Source organism: Etheostoma cragini, chromosome 2, assembly GCF_013103735.1.
Source record: "Etheostoma cragini isolate CJK2018 chromosome 2, CSU_Ecrag_1.0, whole genome shotgun sequence".
Lineage (NCBI taxonomy): Eukaryota > Metazoa > Chordata > Actinopteri > Perciformes > Percidae > Etheostoma > Etheostoma cragini.
The window spans coordinates 2,553,628-2,572,506 of NC_048408.1; the positions used below are offsets into that span (position 1 = coordinate 2,553,628).

The window sequence follows — 18,879 nt, forward strand, 5'->3', positions numbered from 1 at the left end:
CGACTCATTTCTGATCTCCACAAACCAATGGGTGACGTCACTCATGCTCTGTCCATTTATATTAACGGTCTATGGTCGTGTCCCCATTGACACTGTGGCTTTGCTGCCTCCTTTTGGTGGATGATTGAAATGATGGCTTGAACTTTGGGGAACAAATTTCATAGCAGAGGATCTGAGAGAGGATTTTTATTGTTGACCTTTTCAGATATGAATTCATTCAGAACCTCTGTACTTAAGCACTGTAACCTTTGCTGTGTGAGCAGCAATTTGACTTTGCAATTCAAGCACCTCCTACTTTTGTCTAATTTGTTCCTCCTGTACTTCCAGGTCAAGCTTTTCTTTTAGTGTAGCTGCCATAGCAAAAAGAGTAGCCCTTTCAGCCTCTGCTTTGCAGAGGAGGTTGATGACTTTAAAGACCTGTGGCTGGAGCAGGAAGCTGATGTGTACCTTTAACCACCAACATTTGGACCAATATTATCAGTGATCAAAGTCATGTGTGCCGCAGCATTGACAACTTCATTGTCATCAGCACCATCATATTTGCATTGCTCCTTAGTGTCAAGCAACCACTCTTTAATCCTTTTAGTTATTTCTGTATGGCTGTCAGGGTTGCCAACACTCACGAATTGGCTGTGAGACACACGCATTTGACTGGTTTCACACGCCACACCCCCGATTTCTAACGCTGAAGTGTCAACCCGGTCGGTCAAATTTCTGAAAGATGAGTTTATCTATTGATCTACCTGTTGATCTCACGATCGATTAGTTGTGTTTTCAGAGACAATGAGGGGGTTCAAGAGCGCTCTCTGGCTCTGGAATTTTCAAATTGTCACATCATGTGTGGGAAAATATACTTACAGTTACAATCTCACTCCAAGGTTTTTGGAAAAGTTAGCAGCTCTGTGCTGTTCATTTGGTTCCAAAACATTTGTTTTGTTTTGACACATCCTCCTTTGATAGCAATGATTTCAATGATTCATGCTACTCTGTTTTCACACAATTTTTAAGAAAAGTATCATGTGATTTGTACCTTGGACACATTTTTTTTGAAAGCATCAGTTTGTTGAATTTCTTTATCCCAAGGGTCCTTTCTTTTTGATTTGATAGTATTTTTACTTCCAAAGCTTTAACCATGAGTTTAACTGGTCTTATACAAAGTTCATTCTCCGTTTTACTTTGATTGACAAGTGCATTCATATCCACGTTACTCATTTTGATACTGATTTAGACATGCTACCGAAAGCTTTATTTTAGAATTGAAGCAGGATTTACCTGTATCCTAATTGTGAGAAGTCAAATGTCTTCCACACAGCTAAATGATTCCAAAACAATCCTACCGTTATTCTTCGGTGTTGCTTTAGCCCACTTTCATTTATCAGCGTCCAATTTCTCCTGTCGGCGTTCATTGAGTTGAATCAGCTGGGGCGCTGTGCTTCTGCCTTCCAAAATTCCGCGTAATCCGTCCATTCAAGCGTAGTTTTTCAACTTTTGCGATGACGATTTCGGTTTGCAATGGAATGCCATTAACACTTTATTTTATGTTGAATAAAACTACTTAAGTAACACTGCTGCTTGACGTAAATTGAGTTCATAGGTGTGCAAAAACGGTAAACACGATGCGACGGGGCATGACAAAATCCATCCCAAAAATACACAAATTCATGCATGCACGGTTGAAAAACGGTGTGGCTTCCCAGACCGTAATTCCACTCAAGCTATTCACCTGTGACTTCCTCATAAAGCGTTCCGTAACCACTGTGATTTCCTGCCTATGCCCCTAGTGTGCAGGTGGAGGAGCGTCACCCCTATACAACTTACCACTAACAAAAACACACACTAAAATTGCTACAACAGAAACCATTCTAATTTCTTCTTACTCAAACGTATCGACTTCTGCTCATTTTCTGTGACATAAATTGTTGTCTGTATTGATTTAAAAGCCTAATAATGTGGTGGGTCCTCCAGACCTAGGAAAATTGGCTGTTTATCACACAAGGGTTAAGTGGTGCAGGTGTTTTGGATGCAGGCTGTGTGCTCTGCTTCCAGAGTATTTTATCCATGTGAAATTTCGTGTTACCACCGGAGGTCACTAAAACCTAGTCTACAAAGCCTTGGGAGCGTTACTCAGCATCACACAAATGGTCAAAAGGAAGAATTTCCATGCATAGATATGTGTCCAGTTTTCCGCATGGAAATTCTTTATAAATCCCAACTTATGCAAGGAGTGTTGCTACCGAAAATGTCACTCTGCTCACATAAGAATCTCTTGCGTAACAGGTTTTCTAAATGAGGCCCCAGGTCTTTCAATGTCTGCCTGATTCATTTGCACACATTTTCCACACAAAGATGACACAGGGCTAATTTAAAATACAAAGTTGGTTTAAACAATTTTTTAAAGACAAAGTAAAAATTCTGCTTCTTAAATTTTAAAGTTTCTTTACTCCTTTTTGACAGTAAATGGAATATATTTGAGTTGTGGATATCAGTGTCTTGATATAGAAGGTTGCCAACAAAGACTGTATTACCTAAGCTCTGACTGAGCCTGACACCTGACAAGTATAATACCTGTCCTCTTCTATTTATTTTCCTCTGTACAGATCCACAACACGGGACTCCCATGCTGCTGGAGGGGGTGAGGTGCCTGAGCGCTCGGAAAGACACCCACACAAAGCACAGCAGCGTCTGTGAGAAGATATGATGAAAAGATTCTTAAGTTTCATGTGTATTTATCTAAAACAATGTTATTCAGTGACTGGCCCAGCATGATAGTATAGAAACACTAAACTATGGTCCCCAAATTTGAAACAGCTTAATTTGAGTGATAAAAAATAATGTGTGGTACTATGTTTTGCTATAGTGAAATTTCAAAATATTTGTTGGAAAAATACAGGTCAAACAAATACTGAAACGGTTTAAAAATGCAGTATCATAGAAAATAATAGAATACACTGTTATTGTCTAGCCAAGGCTGGGAAATCCCCTTCGGTCTCACCAGAGAAAGTGGAAACATCACATGACATCAGAGGATGTAAGCAGCGTGGAGTGAGAAAGATTTCCCATCCTTGCTTAATAAGCTGTTTGTCAAGTGACGCAGGCATGCTTCAAACTCATGGTGTGAGCGGGATGGAGCAGGTGACAAGGCAACACTTCAACTTAAAATTTCGTCCATCTATTGCTTAAATGTGTAAAATATGTGTTTGATAACTAGACCTTTTCCCCTAAAAAGCTTAAAATACAACCAGCTTGCTGCTCTGGATGGTCATTTGACAAATGTTTTCCAATTTTGTTGTTGGAGGTACAGTAAACCAGCACCAAACACTAGCCAGCTTACACATTATGCACACAAGTACTTATTTATTAATATTATTATTAATATTATTATAATTTACATTATACACCAAGTCATGGCCAAATAAAACTCATGATAAACACCACACATTTAGTTATAGACTGTAAAGTAACTGTTCCTTAACACACCTACCATAGAAGTATGCAGTACAATACATTGTTTGTGATTCAGGTACATAAAAAACATTAGACTTGCTCAATGGTAATTACACAATAATCAGTGTTATTTGATCTTTATTATAAAAAAATGTAAAATCCCAATATACTAGGATGGCGCTTGGAAAGTGCAGACCAATGGTGCATTCACATGCTACTTAAATGGTCCCATTTCCCCAGTTGGGAAGCCGTTTCTACCAACTTCAGTGTGTTCATGAGCTTTAATTCACAATATGGAAACAACAAGCGTGTTTATTTCTCAGAGCGTTTATAGCCGTTTGTCTTAAGCATCTGTTCTATTGACTGTTTTTTGTTATGTGTATATAAGAAATGATTTATTGCCAAGCAAGTAACACTTACGAGGAAGATTCCTTGATGGTTGGTGCACTGCATATGTAAATATATTAAACATTAATATGAAATAAACAAATATAGCAACAAATATGTACAATATAACTGTTGAACATAAAAAAGAGGCAGCACATACTGTCATATTAATACGTATTGTACGTATACGTATTGTTGTTTTTATACACTGTTAATGGTCTAACAGAGAAAAAGATGGCAGTTTTTCCCTTTCTTAGCATTATTTATATTGTATGTCAAGAAATGGAATCAAATCAGGTTGGATGAATAATAGACCATAGTGGCAACAGAAATGTGTCAAATGTTGGTATTGAATTGTAATTTTAGAATAGGGGGGCTGCAACCACAATTATTTATTTCAGGAGTAAACCAAGTTTTTGATTACTAAATGAAGTGATCCGACAAGATATGTGTTTAAAAACCCCAACACATTTCAACAGAAAAGAACTTTTTCGACTTGTGCAAAGTTGTTCCACCGGCTGTGGAGCGTCTAGTCTGCTGAAAATATAACAGAAGAATAGGAATCCCCCACCCCCAACTATATGGACAAAATTAAATTAATCTAAAACATGGAGTATTGAATGAGTTGAATTGGTTCTGCCTTTTAAAATTGAAGGCTAATACTTACACTTTTGTAGAGACCAACTAAAAGTTGTATCAGCCATGCAAATAAGTATTTACATGTTTATTAGGCACTAATATATTTTCGATTGAACAGATTATCAAATGTGTATACCAGCCCTCTCAACCCGGTTGAGAATTCCTTTTGATTGGGCCAGTCTCTTCTGATTGACGTGGTTATAGTGCATTCCATTTGGACTTGGAAGTAGGAATTTCTGAGGTCATAGTTGGAAGTTGGGAAGTTAGACACTTGCAGTAGCCCAAGCTCAAAAACCAACATGGCTGCATTAACAGCAGTAAAAGCTGAAGTAAAATACTGTTTATTAGCAGTCTTATTTGTATAAATAAATTGTACACACAGTCCTTTTCAACTTCTATGAGTGGACATGTTACACTATTTGTATTCACCAAAAACAGCATAATGCGTTGTATCAAATGGTATTGCTAACAATGGCTAACCTGGCTAGAGCTAACCCCACATTGGGATCTAACTTGTTAAATGGAGTCAACTCGGGTTGGACTTAATGCCTAGCTCTGGCTTCCAAGGTCAGGAAATGGAACACACTATCACATGAGGCAGTTTTAATCTGACTGGGCCAATATCATGATTATTCATTCAGTTTGACTTGTCAGTCTGCAGATATGTCTAAAAATATGCTATTATATAAAATAATGTTAACATTAATCTAACATATTATTAGAAACCTATTTGTAAAAAAAAACTAAAAAAGTCCTTTTTGAGGACAAGGTAACTAAGGTAACCACTGTGGTAGCCATCCACAGATACAGTTAAGCTTAAGGATACACTGTGCAAATTTAAAACATGATGTATAAGTTATGTTATGTATATCCATCCATCCATTTTCATTAATATGGCCCACTTTAATATGCAATTACATTTTTCTATAATATTTGTATGGGGTCCCTGCTCTGTCTCTCTTTCCGCTATTGTAAGGATGGTTCTGCTGCACTGCTATCAAAGCTGTTTGTTTAAACTTGTTGATTGTTTATTTGTGGTGCTCTTTTTTCTTACTGTGTCCTGCCACTATACATCATCTTCAGATCAGGGGACTATACAATTTGTCTTACTTAATGTCAATAAAGTATGGACTCAAATGTATACTATACAAGGTCAAGCAATTTTATGTTTTAACACATTTATATTACATAAGGTGACTCTTATGTCTTTGATCCTTCCTGTGAACTCAATGTTTTGCTACATCACACTGATAAATAAAGTACATTTACTGCTTAAATGCTGGTTTGGTGCTTCCTTTAAAAGACTAGCTAGTCACTAGGGGTATGAATCTTCACTGGTCTTAAGATTTGATTGTGAAAGAAATTCTCTCTCATTTGATCTGATTTACTGCCATCAGAACTTTTTCCCAAGGAAAATCCTTAGTTGTGATTATGCAGATTGATTTAAAAAGAGTTCCATCATTTGGAACTATATGCATGGATTTTCTTAGTCTGACAGAAGATTTGTGCAAAGCTACTTTTCTACAACTACTGCCCAAGTCAGGGTACAGTGCACCTAGGTCAGAATATCAAAAGTTTACACCAACCCCCTAAACCCGGTTGAAAATTCCAAGATCAAGTCAGTCTCTTCTGATTGACACATCAGAATACATGAGGCAGTTTTATTCTGATCGGGCTAATTTTGGGATTATTCGTGGACTATTGAGTTTCATGTAAACGTACCTTATAAAACTGTAAAGACTGTCCCTGGAAAATGTACCAGATTGCCTCACTCACGTAGTTTTCAGACAAGCAGTGTTACTATTATAAGCAATTATCAAAGAAATTTTATCAAAATTAATTGTAAGTAATGAGTAATAAGTAATTAATGTGTATTAATAACTTTATTATCTAAACAAATAATCAAACGGGGCACCCCCCAGGAATCAGGGGCCAATAACTGCACTGTGGATACATTCTAAAAATACAGCTATTGCTCAATTTAATAATTAATCTCACATTTATAAAGTGAACAGTAAAGGAGTGAAATTCAAGCACTGACCTGGTCCTTGTACGTTTTTTCGTTTGAAGCACAACACAACCACAAAACTTAATAACGAGAAACCCATGGTGAAGGCCATGTGATGATGTGGGGTTAGTTTAATTCCAAAGGCCAAGGGAGATTTATCAGGATGCATTGTGTCCTGGATCCATGAAATAATTGGCCTTTAATAATCATAATCTGCCTGCCTGGTGTATATTTATGTCCTTATGACCTACAATTCTCTTCAGCTAAGCCATCTACCTTGCTCTTAGACCCCAACCCAACTGGGCTACTTAAAGAAGCGTAACCCGTGGTTAACACTTTATTACTAGATATGATCGTTGTGGTTATGTGTTATGACGTGTTAACATATTAACAGGTCATAACCAGTCATTTAAAGTAGCTTTGATAAATTCCTCTTCTGAAAAAAAACACTCTCGATCCTGAGTTGCTAATCTGTTATGTGACTTTATGCATAGCGATAGTTTATTTGAGGATTTTCAGTCAGGATTTAGAATGCATCATAGCACAGAGACAGCACTGGTGAATATTACTAACAACCTTCTAACTGCTTCAGACAAAGGACTTGTCTCTGTACTTGTCTTTTCTAGATCTTAGTGCTGCATTCAACACTATTGACCATACCATCCTGTTACAGAGACTCGAACATTTAGTGTATCTGATCAATCTCAATTTGTTAATGTTAACAATGTTTCCTCCAGGCATGCTAAAGTTAGCAACGGCTCAGTGCTTGGACCACTTCAATTCACCTTATAAATGCTTCCTATAGGCAAAAACAATAGGAAACACTCCATTTATTTTCACTGTTATGCGGATGACACCCAATTATACCTATCAATCAAGCCAGACGAAACCAGTCAGTTAGCTAAACTTCAAGCATGCATTTAAGATATAAAATGCTGGATGACGTACAATTTTCTCTCAATTATTAAACTCAGACAAAACTGAAATTATTGTGCTGGGCACTAAATATCTCTGAACCTCATTATCTAAAGATAGAGTTACTCTGGATGACATTGCCCTGGCCTACAGAAATCAGTGAGTTGTGGTGGGAGACAACAACATGGTAAAGCTAGCTGCTATTCATGCTCAGCTAGCATCTCTGACTGCAACTCTTGGCTCAGATCTGACGTGAATATTCTAAAAACTACCGTGGAAAGCAACTCAAGTATTCTTGATGGCCATGGCCATATTCTGCAGGAGATGGAGGCAAAGTTAGCAGACTTTGAATATGGAAACCAAAGATGCATTATTCGCATTGTCGGGGTGCCGGAGGGAATAGAAGGGTCTAACGCTATTCAATATCTCTCACGTTCTCTCCTAAAATAGCTGATGTTCAGATCAAAATTATGAGAGCCCACCGGTTTTACAGTGGTCACCCGGAGAAAAACAACACAGCCACTCGTACACTGATTTTAATGTGCTTTGCTACTCAACCAGAATTAATTTCCCCCCAGATTGCAGCAACTTTACGGTCAAGCGTCGCCAAGCCTTTCACCAAGTCATGGATTCACCGTGGAGCAGAGGTTTGGATTTTTTCCTGATGTATCCTACGACCCTGAAATTCAGTGCCAGTTCCAGCCAATTCAGGCAGCCACCACAAGGCTTTCACCTCCAATGAAGCTGCTGAAGAATAAGGGAAGCGAGCTGCTCCCCAATCAATTTTGGATGCACTACTGTTAGGACTTAATGAAGTGAGGGGCAGTAGCAAGGTGCTTTTCCGCATCTTTCTTCATTTAGAACACATCTTTTTGATAATGGGTGATTTTACAGTTTTAATCTGGAACTGTGGTGGTCTGAATGCTCCACACAAGCACGCTAGCACTCTGACCCTATTATAAAAACGTGACACGCAGGAAGAACGAAACAGTTGGGTTCAGGAAAAGGTCGTGGGTGGGCTTACGCTTTCGTGACACGCGAAAAGATACGGGACAGTTAAAGAAAAAGGTAACTTTAGGGAAGATGCCATGCGGGAGACTAACCCCGGTCTCCTGGGTGAAAGTCTTGTGTTGACCCATCCACCACCTCAACCAAGCTCCAAAGGAATTTCTGCTTTACATAGGCCTATTACTCGTTAAACCCTGTGTAGTTGCTGCTCTCCCTAGTTCGTTATTTTATCCAATGATGTAAAGGGACAATTCAGGGACAAAGTAGCTTACTAAATACTCCGGTACAATAGGTGGCGGTATACACCTTACAAGTAACTGCTGCAACCGGTTGCAACCCGTCCTTAAACCAAAAGAAGAATGTTAGGAGTATCTTGCTTTCTCATGGCGGAACTCAGATACATGACTCCGGTCAGAAAAGGAATTAAGACTTTCCGGTAACAACAAAGGCACACTTCGATTCATTGCGAAAGGTATTTATGAATGTGTTATGCACTCGAAAATGGCACAAGTGGTCATTAAATGTAACGAAAATGTTGATATGCTTTCCTCCTGGTAGCAACGTTAACTAGCTAGATAACATTGGTAAATACATCCAAAATGGCTGGTATGTGGTTCCACGTAGGGTGGTCGTTTACTCTCCTGTTTTCATTATGATTTGAAGAAATACGGCATTTATTTTGTCATACTATTAACAGTTGCTTATATAGGTCCGTGTACGTTTTGTTTGTTTTTTCGTTTGAAGCACAACACAACCACAAAACTTAATAACGAGAAACCCATGGTGAAGGCCATGTGATGATGTGGGGTTAGTTTAATTCCAAAGGCCAAGGGAGATTTATCAGGATGCATTGTGTCCTGGATCCATGAAATAATTGGCCTTTAATAATCATAATCTGCCTGCCTGGTGTATATTTATGTCCTTAGGACCTTCAATTCTCTTCAGCTAAGCCATGTACCTTGCTCTTAGACCCCAGTTGCTTATATAAGTATAAAGTGCAGTATCAACCTTCGTGTGATGCATGCACGCAAAAATAAAACAAGGCAAGGCAGCTTTATTTGTTGGCCTATAGCACATTTCAACAAGGCAATTCAAAGGGCTTTACAGATAACATTAATGATCAGTTAAATCAATTAAAAGTATAAAAACAGATAACATACGTGAATATAATGTACATTATAGTATATTATATTTGCTTTTTAAAAAAAGGCAACATTAATAAAGGGTCAGCCTGGATTTTAACCCTTGTGCCCTCCTTAAATTTACTAACACCTTCGTGGCAAAAATGTACAAGCACTCAAAAACTGCTATTAAATCATCATATATAAATATTGTTTTCTGCTTCTTTGCCCATTAATCTCTTAAACAACTTCTAACTTGGTCAAAACTACCAAACATTCAATCATTTTTAGGATTTCAACCCTTAAAATTAAAGATTATTTATTTCAAGTATTTCATCATTTATTACAAAAAAAATTATTCCCCCCCCCATATAATGAACAATATAGAGATGGGGCTTTGGTGGTGATTAGAGTGTTGGATATGTCAAAGATGAGTAACAAAATTAATTTGATTACATTAGTTTTTTTTTTTTTACGTAGTGCCAGATACTCCCTATGGATACCTATTGTGGCAAAATGTACATGTCCATAAAACTGATAATAAATCATCATATATCAATATTCTTTCTGCGTTTTTCATAAATCACTTAATAAACTTATATCTCGCTCAAAAAATAAACATTCCAAACACACGGTTCCATAATATAACTGGCAAACATACAATAATTTCATGCATTGACCTACAAAGGAAAAATGGTTGAATCTGGTGGAAAACAGTAAAAATGTCAAATCAGCACTTTTATTCAAAATTAAAAGCTGACATCACAGGATGCATGGTTTGCACTTTAAAGGCAGTGAGATAAAAATGTGGTTTTAATGGAAGTCAATGAGGCATTTTTGTCCAGGAAGGTGTCCAGAGGGAGTATCTGGCACTACATAAAAAAATACTAATGCAATCTAATTAGTTTTGTTGATAATCTTTGACATATACAAAACTCTAATCACCATCAATGCCCCATTGCCTTATGATTTAATTTTAGGGAAAATCATTAAGGTTCTGTTGGGTCTTTCATAAATAATAATTACGTCAAAGAATTAAACTGGCTATTAAATTTAAAATCCTGAAAATGATTTAATGTTTGGTAGTTTTGAGCAAGTTAAAAGTAAATTTGTTTATGAAAAGAACAAGAAAAAAAACATTGATATACAGTTGCTAGAATAAGTTTACACACTCATGCTAAAGTTGATTAAAAAGAGGAATTAAAAAAATTATCTTAATGCCTTAATTCAAAGAATTTTGGAAAATCCAATCTTTTAAGGACACCAATTTTCTATGTTAAATTCCCATAGAGGCTGGCACATTTTTATTTTTAAAGGCCAGCTATTTGATGGATCTAAGATACTTTGCATCCTGATCAAGTTCCCTTGGCCTTTGGAATTAAATTAACCCCATATCATCACATATCCTTCACCATACATAGAGATTGGCGTGTTTTTTTTTTCAGTTAGCCTAATAGCTGGTTTGATTTGCATTGAGAGATGATCTTATGGAAAGTTCCCCATGCCTATCTCTAGGTATGATGAAGGTTATGTGATGATGTGGGGTTATTTTAATTCCAAAGGCTAAGGGACCCTTAACCAGTTCTTTTTGTTTTTAATCAGGATGCATAGTATCCTGATCCATAACTAGCATTTAAAAATAAAAAAGTGCCTGCCTCTATTGGAATTTAACATAGGGGTGTGTATACTTATACACAAATATGAATTTTAAGGAAGAACATTTTTTTAATTTACAATACATTATTTATTTACAAAGAAAATTAATTTATTGTTTTTTTTTGTAATAAACAATTAAATACTTTAAATAAATAAACTTGCATTTAAAGGGTTACAATCATTTAAATGATTGAATGGTAGTTTTGAGCAAGTTAAAAGATGAAGTTTAAGTTATTTATGGAAAAAGCTGAAAGAAATATTGATATATGATGATCTAATATCAGTTTTTTAAAATATTTTTTCCCCGAAGGTGTCCAGAGGGTACAAAATGAATCAAGTATAAAGTATAAAAGTACATATTCAAGTATAAAAAACATGTAAGAGTAAAACCAATAGATTTAAAAATGTTGACCAAAAATAAAGTTTCTGATGGAATATCATACCATAAGCAGTAACACAGCAAAAATGATCACAAAATGACAAAAATCTGAGAAAAATGTACAGAAATGCCCGAACAGGGCATGCATGTTAAAAAGAACAGAGTAGCAGCAGACCTGCAGTTTTCTGGGAGTTTGTTCCAGATATGTGGTGCATAATAAGACGTATCCAAGATGGCCTGAGAGGTCTGGGTGGCTTATAATGTAGCAGCAGGTCAGAAATGTATTTTGGGCCCAAACCGTTTAGTGTTGAAAAGGGGTGGGAATCACCAGATGCCTCATGATACTTATGTCACAATAATATATTATTGCGATTTTAAACCAATTGCAATACACTGTGATATTTTGCAATTTCTTACCTTTTTTCCAACTTCTAATTTTTCCTAATTTCAAATGATGTCCCCAAAAGGAAACTTTGTCAACATCTGTTTTATCTAAAAAGTTAAATTTTTCTGTTTGTTCATCTCACTTCAGTTTTATAGCTGCAGAACGGGATTGTCATGCAGACAAACGGACCAACACATATATGATAAAAGATCGATACTTTGCGCCTGTGTATCGATACAGGATAGCTACTGAAAATATTGCAATACTATGCTGTATAGATTGTTTCTCCCACCCCTAGTGCTTTATAAACCAACAGTAACAAGTATTTTGAAGTCGATTCTTTGACACAAAGCCAGTATAAATACCTCAGAACTGGAATGAGTGACTTTCTTCTGAATCAGCTGCAACTGTGTGTTTTGGATTTTTTTAACTGAATCTTTCTAAATATTAGCAAGGTACGTTGGTATAACGGTCTGAGTTGTACGAGAATGTTTATAATGCACTGAATCCTGTCTGGTTATCCAGACCACTGATGCAGAAATCTGTGTGTTGAAAACGTGCAGATGGATAAAATAGATTAATAAGCAGTGTGAGGAATCAGCACTTCAGTTTTTATAACAAGATAAGATGCTGAGGCTTGGATGTTGTTGCTTCAACTGCTTTTTTTTCTGTTTAAATATCCAAATATGTGGGACATTTCTATTTGGGGAATTGTCTCTGCATCTGTTACCCAACATTAGTAAAATTTATGTGATGTAGCTGTAAAGGTAGTAAGACCAAACTTCTATGACCCTTTTGAGGAATTTCGAGTCAGACATAAGGATATTACGGACGTACGTTTTATGTGCTTGGCTTTTTTATAAATGTTGCTACTGTCAAATCACAGAAGATATTTTTGCATCATGTTATCAACGTTTGCCCTCCTTTTTTGTATTGGGAATTATGTAAACCTGCATGTGATATCTTCACTTAAATGCTGCTTTGCTTTACTTTGACCTTTAAGCTTAACCTTAAACAACATCTGGTAAGCTGATTAAAAAAATAACATGATCTTTTTGTCAATGGAATAGTTTGCCTAGCATTCTGAAAAGCTAATATTTGGTCAAAAATTGATCTGCTTGGTCTGTTAAAAGGAAACATGCCCTTAAGAACTGAACCAAATTGATCGTTCACACCAAATTATGTTTTGGTATATTTATGGATAATTATACGAAAAACAAGCTACATGTTTGGATAAGATGGATTGTCACGTGTAATGATAGTCTGTGACTGAAGATTTGTGCAAATAGCCTAGCTTCAGTAGACTTGCTTTCTTCTTTTGGTCTTGAAAATCAGTATAAAGTATGTCAACAGGCCTTGTTGTTACCTTTTTACTAGCTTTATGCAAAGATAAGTTTACATTTTCCACAACATGGTGAGTGTGATTTAGAATTGGTAGCATTGCAATGCTATAATGTTACCTGGACAAAAATATTGAGGGGAAAAACAGCATTGTTTTGTAGAAATGTTTTGGAACATTTTGGCAAAGAGGCTGCCATGTTTGAACAAAGTCCACTGTGTTGTAATGTTGAAAAATGCATTGCAGCTAGCAAAGTATTTTTTTAGAAGCAGAAATACAGTTATTCTTTTTCTTTGAGGCCAAGAGCTTTACAGTTCTTTGTAGTGTTCCCAAAGGTTAAATCCATATTTAGCATTTTACATTTTCATGTTTGTTTTTTGGGGATTATTCTGTGTTGCATAATGCTACTTTGCTTTCCTGTCCTGAAAGAAATGCCCAGTGGGACTACAGGAAGGAGATCTTAAAGCGATTTGCCACAATTTTAAAGGAAGGAAACTACAAACAAAATGAAGATTGAGCCAATTTATTATTTAATAAAAGTGTGTCGGGGGAAAAAAAGGACTCAAACTACTTTTGAAATGAGAAATTAAAGCTTGTTCATCTGTAATAGTATATCTTTGCTTTCCACCTCACAGCCTCGCTGTGCACATCGACAGTAATTTGCACCTTGCTCCTACCCTTCATTTGGAGCCCAGTGCAACAGTCTCCGTTGTCAGCAGCACCAGAGGGACCCATTTCATTTTTGGACCCGTTGCTGCTGCAGTGACAGCTCTCCGATTGACTGTAACAGTTGGGAACCCGTTTTACATCAACCAATTTGCAGTGGCATTGCTTACTCACCTGGCTCTCCTAAGTCTTCTCAAAAGACAGCAGGTCAGCTGCTGGGTTTAACGTGGAAACAAACTTGCAGAAACACACAACAAGTATTTCTGCTGCCATGTACCACCACCATCACCAGCAACAAGGGCCACAGCACTTCTCTAATGGTTCCAGGCCCCCTCATCAGCAGCCATCTCCAAATCAACATCAGACTCGTTCTCCCTCTAATGTGCTGTCTCAGGCGATGGGTTTCCAGTTTCCTCGTCCCACCCAGCTCCCTGATGAGCTAGAGTCCGCCCTTGCTATACGGGGTGCTAGGGACATGGATCACCGCCTCATCGACCATACAAACCGACCAAACCAACACCAGAACCAAGGACCAGGTTCTGGGATCAGTCAACATGGAAACTACGACTCTAAGTCAATAACACCCACCTCTGATAATCAGCCTGGCCATCAGCAAGGAGTAGACTGGTCAAACTACCAACCTCCAGCTAAACTGTTTGCAAATCCTCTACCAAGTGCAAGCCACAAGTCACAACAACAGCAGCCACAGAGCAGCCATGCAGGAACAAGCATCCAAAATTGGACTTCCCCCGGAGGTGACTCAGCAACACTCCAATCCCGGCACCATTGTGGTGGAGGGGATGGTCAGGCTTTGTACACACCAGAGAGTGCAGGGAGCATCTTGGCTAGCTTTGGACTTTCAAATGAGGACTTAGAAGTGCTGAGTCACTACCCTGATGATCAGCTAACACCAGATACTTTACCATTCATACTCCGTGACATCCAGATCAACAAGTCAGGCAACCAGAAAAGTGTTGCTTCCTCATTGTCGTTCTCACGTAGCCATGATATTTCGCTGCCTCCTTCCCGCTCTTCACCATTGGCCCGTTCAAGCTCACCAGAAGTGCCCAGCCTTCTCACTGTTACACAGACGGCAGGTAAAGTCATTGACTATGGTCATGCCAGTCGGGCAAAGGACGAGAGTGGTACCAGAGAGACTTTCAAAAGAGAGCCACTGTCCAGTGAAAGGACAGTTAAAATGTACCCATCATCGTCCTCCTCATCAGCTCCAAAAATAGATAAAGTTGAAAGGCGGCAGATTCGTTTGGAAAACAGTGAATCAAGCAAGCACGGAGACCAGGACTATCGCAGGACCAGTAGCGACCATCACAAGAGCAGTCGGTCACCTGGGAGAGAATTTCCATCATCCTCCAAATCTCGTAATCTAGACCGAGACTACAGGCGTGAAGGACCCGTACCTAGGCCCTCATCTGAAACCAAAAATGAAGCTTCCTTGCGGCGGTCTCTCTCCTCTTCGTCTTGCTCAAAACCACGCAGCAGCAAGAAGTTACCTAACCCCACCATGATAAGTGATTTCTCAGCTGTGTCTCCAAAGGTGTATCCCCATACCTGCTCCCTGTGCCACACACAGTGTGATCAGGAAAAGGTGAGTGCCAACATGCCCTCGTACCAATGTCTGAAAAGAGTACATTCACATGTTTAGTTTAAGTCTGCAGGCTTTCTTCACCAGACAGTTGTCCACATGAGTGATTCTGATGTCGGGTAGTGTTTTGAATGGTTTGACATTTTTAGTGAAATGAGTAAATCTATATGATCTGGCTAGCTTCTAACCAGCAAAACCCTTTTTTTTTAATTATTATTACTAGCTATGCAAGCATAGTCTAGTTTTCTTCTGAAAGCTTCCAGGCAGATATTTGTATCACACATTGTACTAACTGCATGTGACCCAGAACAGAAAAATATTTTTCGGCACTAGACAATCATCACGCAAAACACCCCATCATAGCTGAAAGCTAGCAATGCCCCGATAACGTTTAGTTTTTTCTTCCGCCGATCTTCAATGAGCCAATCTTGTCAATGATTGTTTTTGTTTTGCCATAGCAGCTGACATCGGCGGAATGACAGTTTACAGTTTTCCTGTCGATTTCAACTCGTAGCTCTGTTATTAGTAAATTTCGAATGCAGTAGAGAGAAAAATGAAACAAATCGGTGCTGTCTACACTGTGTTATCCTCCTACTAGAGTTAGCACCCAACAGGCTTAAACAGGGCAAGTTTTAAACTCGTTTTTAAGCCTCTTAACATGTTCAAAATGTCATTAAAAGTGCCTACACAGTGATTCCTTCCGAGTGTACACGGTGAATCTGACTGTAGTAGATCATGTGAAAGAAAGGCATGAAAGTTGTGCTAATTCAGCTCTGGTTGTTCCGGAGTTGATACTGCAAGGAGTGCTTCAAGAAAAATAAGCAAATGCTTATTTTTTTTAAGTAAGTGTTTTAGTATAACTAGCAGGAGACAAATTATAATTGATGTAAGTTTGGAGACGCTACCTTATTTAATCATTAAATTGATAGCCTACATGTCTTATCTCTTTTCTATAATGTAGTTTGTAGACTATTCCTAAGCTCTCTAACTGGCTTCTCAACACTGGAACTAAACAGCTGAATTAGCACAACTTTCATGCATTTCTTTTACATCTACAGCAGTCAGATTCTCTGAAGGAAGAATCTGACTGGAAGGAATCACTGCACATGTTCAGGCACTTTTAATGACATTTCGGAAATGTTAACACATTTAAAACTTCTTTTTTTTTTTCTTGCTACTGACAGCACTCCAAATTTACAAACATCAGAGCTATGTGTTGGAATTGACCGGAATTCTCCTTTTAAGAAATGGACTGATTTGCAGTCTATTTGAATCTCCACCAGGTGGTAGTCCAAATAATCCTCACCAAAAATAAAAAGTCCAGAGCCGAACAAAAAAGAAACTTTTTAAAATTAGCTTTTTGCATTTAGAAATAAACAAAAGATAGAAATGTAAAGTTTGTTCTGATTATTTTTCCCTCACAAGTAAACCCTCTTCATCAACTAATTCATATTAATTAATTAAAAACTCCTCCTGGGACATTTTAAGCGCAAGCATGTGGTTGTTGCTCTCAGCCACATGCACAGTATTTAACCACAGGTGTTAAGTAGGGATGTTAGTAGTTAACTGACAATAAGAACAACTAATACTATCACTTATCATCACACAGTTAAAAACAAATTTAATTTGCATTATAAAAAATAGGCTATACAATCTCTGCATTTAAAAAAACATAAACAATGGCAACTTTTGTGGCTCTCTGCTGGATGATGCTCACAGCTGATGGCAGCTATAGAAACACTTATTTCAAGTTGAAGTGTTTTTATAGTTGCCATTTTAGCAGCAATTAATTTCCTTTCTCATATGCATCTTGTTCATTAAAAACAAGTATGATGTGGGGTGTGGTTTATTTGATTAACAGTGACTGACACCAGAGGTGAGTGTCATCATGTGCTCATCCTACCACAGCTTTTCTTCCACCCAGCTTTTCTACCAACCAGCTTTTTTTGTTATTGCACAAATTAGGATGTTTTCACTTCAAGCAAGCAGATAAACCAGGCTTCTAAATACCCCTCAGAAGATGTTTTTCAAAAGACAACTGTCTGGTGAAGTAAAACTAGTACGACTTTTAAGGACTCCCAAAAAGGTCGGAAGTGCCCCCTAATAAAAGCTACAACTTTGGAACTACTCACATACTACAGTTTCTCAACTAGAGGTTTCATTTGCAAGTCTAATCAACTTTTTTTTTTTACATATCCACGTATTGGCAGAGAAGAAAAGTACTTTTGCTGTTTTCCTTTTTAAATAAATAATTAAATCCAGCTATATGACATTTATGAAGTACCTGGCCTCTTTACAGTGTACAGGAAATGTACTATAAGGAAACATACTCAATTTTATTTCTGGAAAATCATGAAATCACATTTTCACGGATGTGTTACACATGGCGTTTTAGGTTATGTATATAAGATTAAGTTCAATTCAAACATTACTGTAAATATGAACTTTTATACTTTAGGTACATGTATTCATATCTATGTCTATATATATATATCTATATATCTATATATATATATATAGACACATATATATATATATATATATATATATATATATATATATAAAAATGGTTAATACGAAAACGTTGGTATTAACTAATCAAAAGCATAATATAAATATTTATTCCTTTGTTCTTTGAGAAAATCTAGTGCTTTGGAATGGAGTTTCTCATGTTCTCAAATGGGGTTGTGTTTGACTACATGGAGGACTAACTAAGTTTTAAAATGACTCTGTGTCAGTGTTCTAACAGTATTTTTTGTAGTCAAGTGTGACTTTGTAGTCAAGTGTGACTGTCTTGATTTCTCAAATATGCCAAGGGTATATTGTGTATGTTGAACATAGGGAAGCACGCCACAGGTTGTGACAGAAATTCTATTAGATTCTTAGATTTTGCTAGTTCTGTTTGTCATCATACTCTCTTGAGTATTGATTCCATTCATGTCTGATAGTGATATTCCTTTCCCATTTGTCGTTTTTCTACAGGACTGGGTTGACCATATTAACACTGTCAACCACACTGCTGCCTGCAGAGACCTGCGTAACAAGTGAGGACTTGTTTAGTTTATCCTTCTTAAGCCTTGCACCTCTAGTATATCTTCAGTATTTTGTCATAGTTACCGAGGTAACTATTGTTCATTTAATTATTTATAGTCAAAAAGTGTCAAATATGACAAAAATAAGGTGCAATAAGGAATTAAGCCTGTTTTGAGACCTGGTTTTATCAGAAGAAAAAAAGAAAAAGCTCTAATGGCTTCTGGAAAATCATGAAATCACATTTTCACGGATGTGTTACACATGGCGTTTTAGGTTATGTATATAAGATTAAGTTC

The 18,879-nt window shown here is 37.3% G+C and overlaps 2 protein-coding genes across 3 annotated transcripts in view; both read left to right on the forward strand.

Annotated features, from left to right (window-relative positions):
- The window catches only part of LOC117961573 (UPF0687 protein C20orf27 homolog), a 12,800-nt gene extending 9,630 nt beyond the window's left edge, over positions 1 to 3,170 (forward strand). For both annotated transcript variants that reach the window (XM_034900365.1, XM_034900374.1), the window contains one exon: positions 2,598 to 3,170. In XM_034900365.1, the coding sequence (XP_034756256.1) occupies positions 2,598 to 2,698 (101 nt within the window). In that variant the 3' untranslated portion in view covers positions 2,699 to 3,170. The remainder of the gene's footprint in view (positions 1 to 2,597) is intronic.
- A 5,479-nt stretch (positions 3,171 to 8,649) lies between these two features.
- LOC117957860 (zinc finger protein 638-like) overlaps positions 8,650 to 18,879 on the forward strand; it is a 31,923-nt gene continuing 21,693 nt past the window's right edge. Inside the window, exons 1-3 of the mRNA XM_034893943.1 lie at positions 8,650 to 8,873; positions 13,917 to 15,553; positions 18,533 to 18,594. Coding sequence (XP_034749834.1) covers positions 14,219 to 15,553; positions 18,533 to 18,594 — 1,397 coding nt within the window. The 5' untranslated portion in view covers positions 8,650 to 8,873; positions 13,917 to 14,218. The remainder of the gene's footprint in view (positions 8,874 to 13,916; positions 15,554 to 18,532; positions 18,595 to 18,879) is intronic.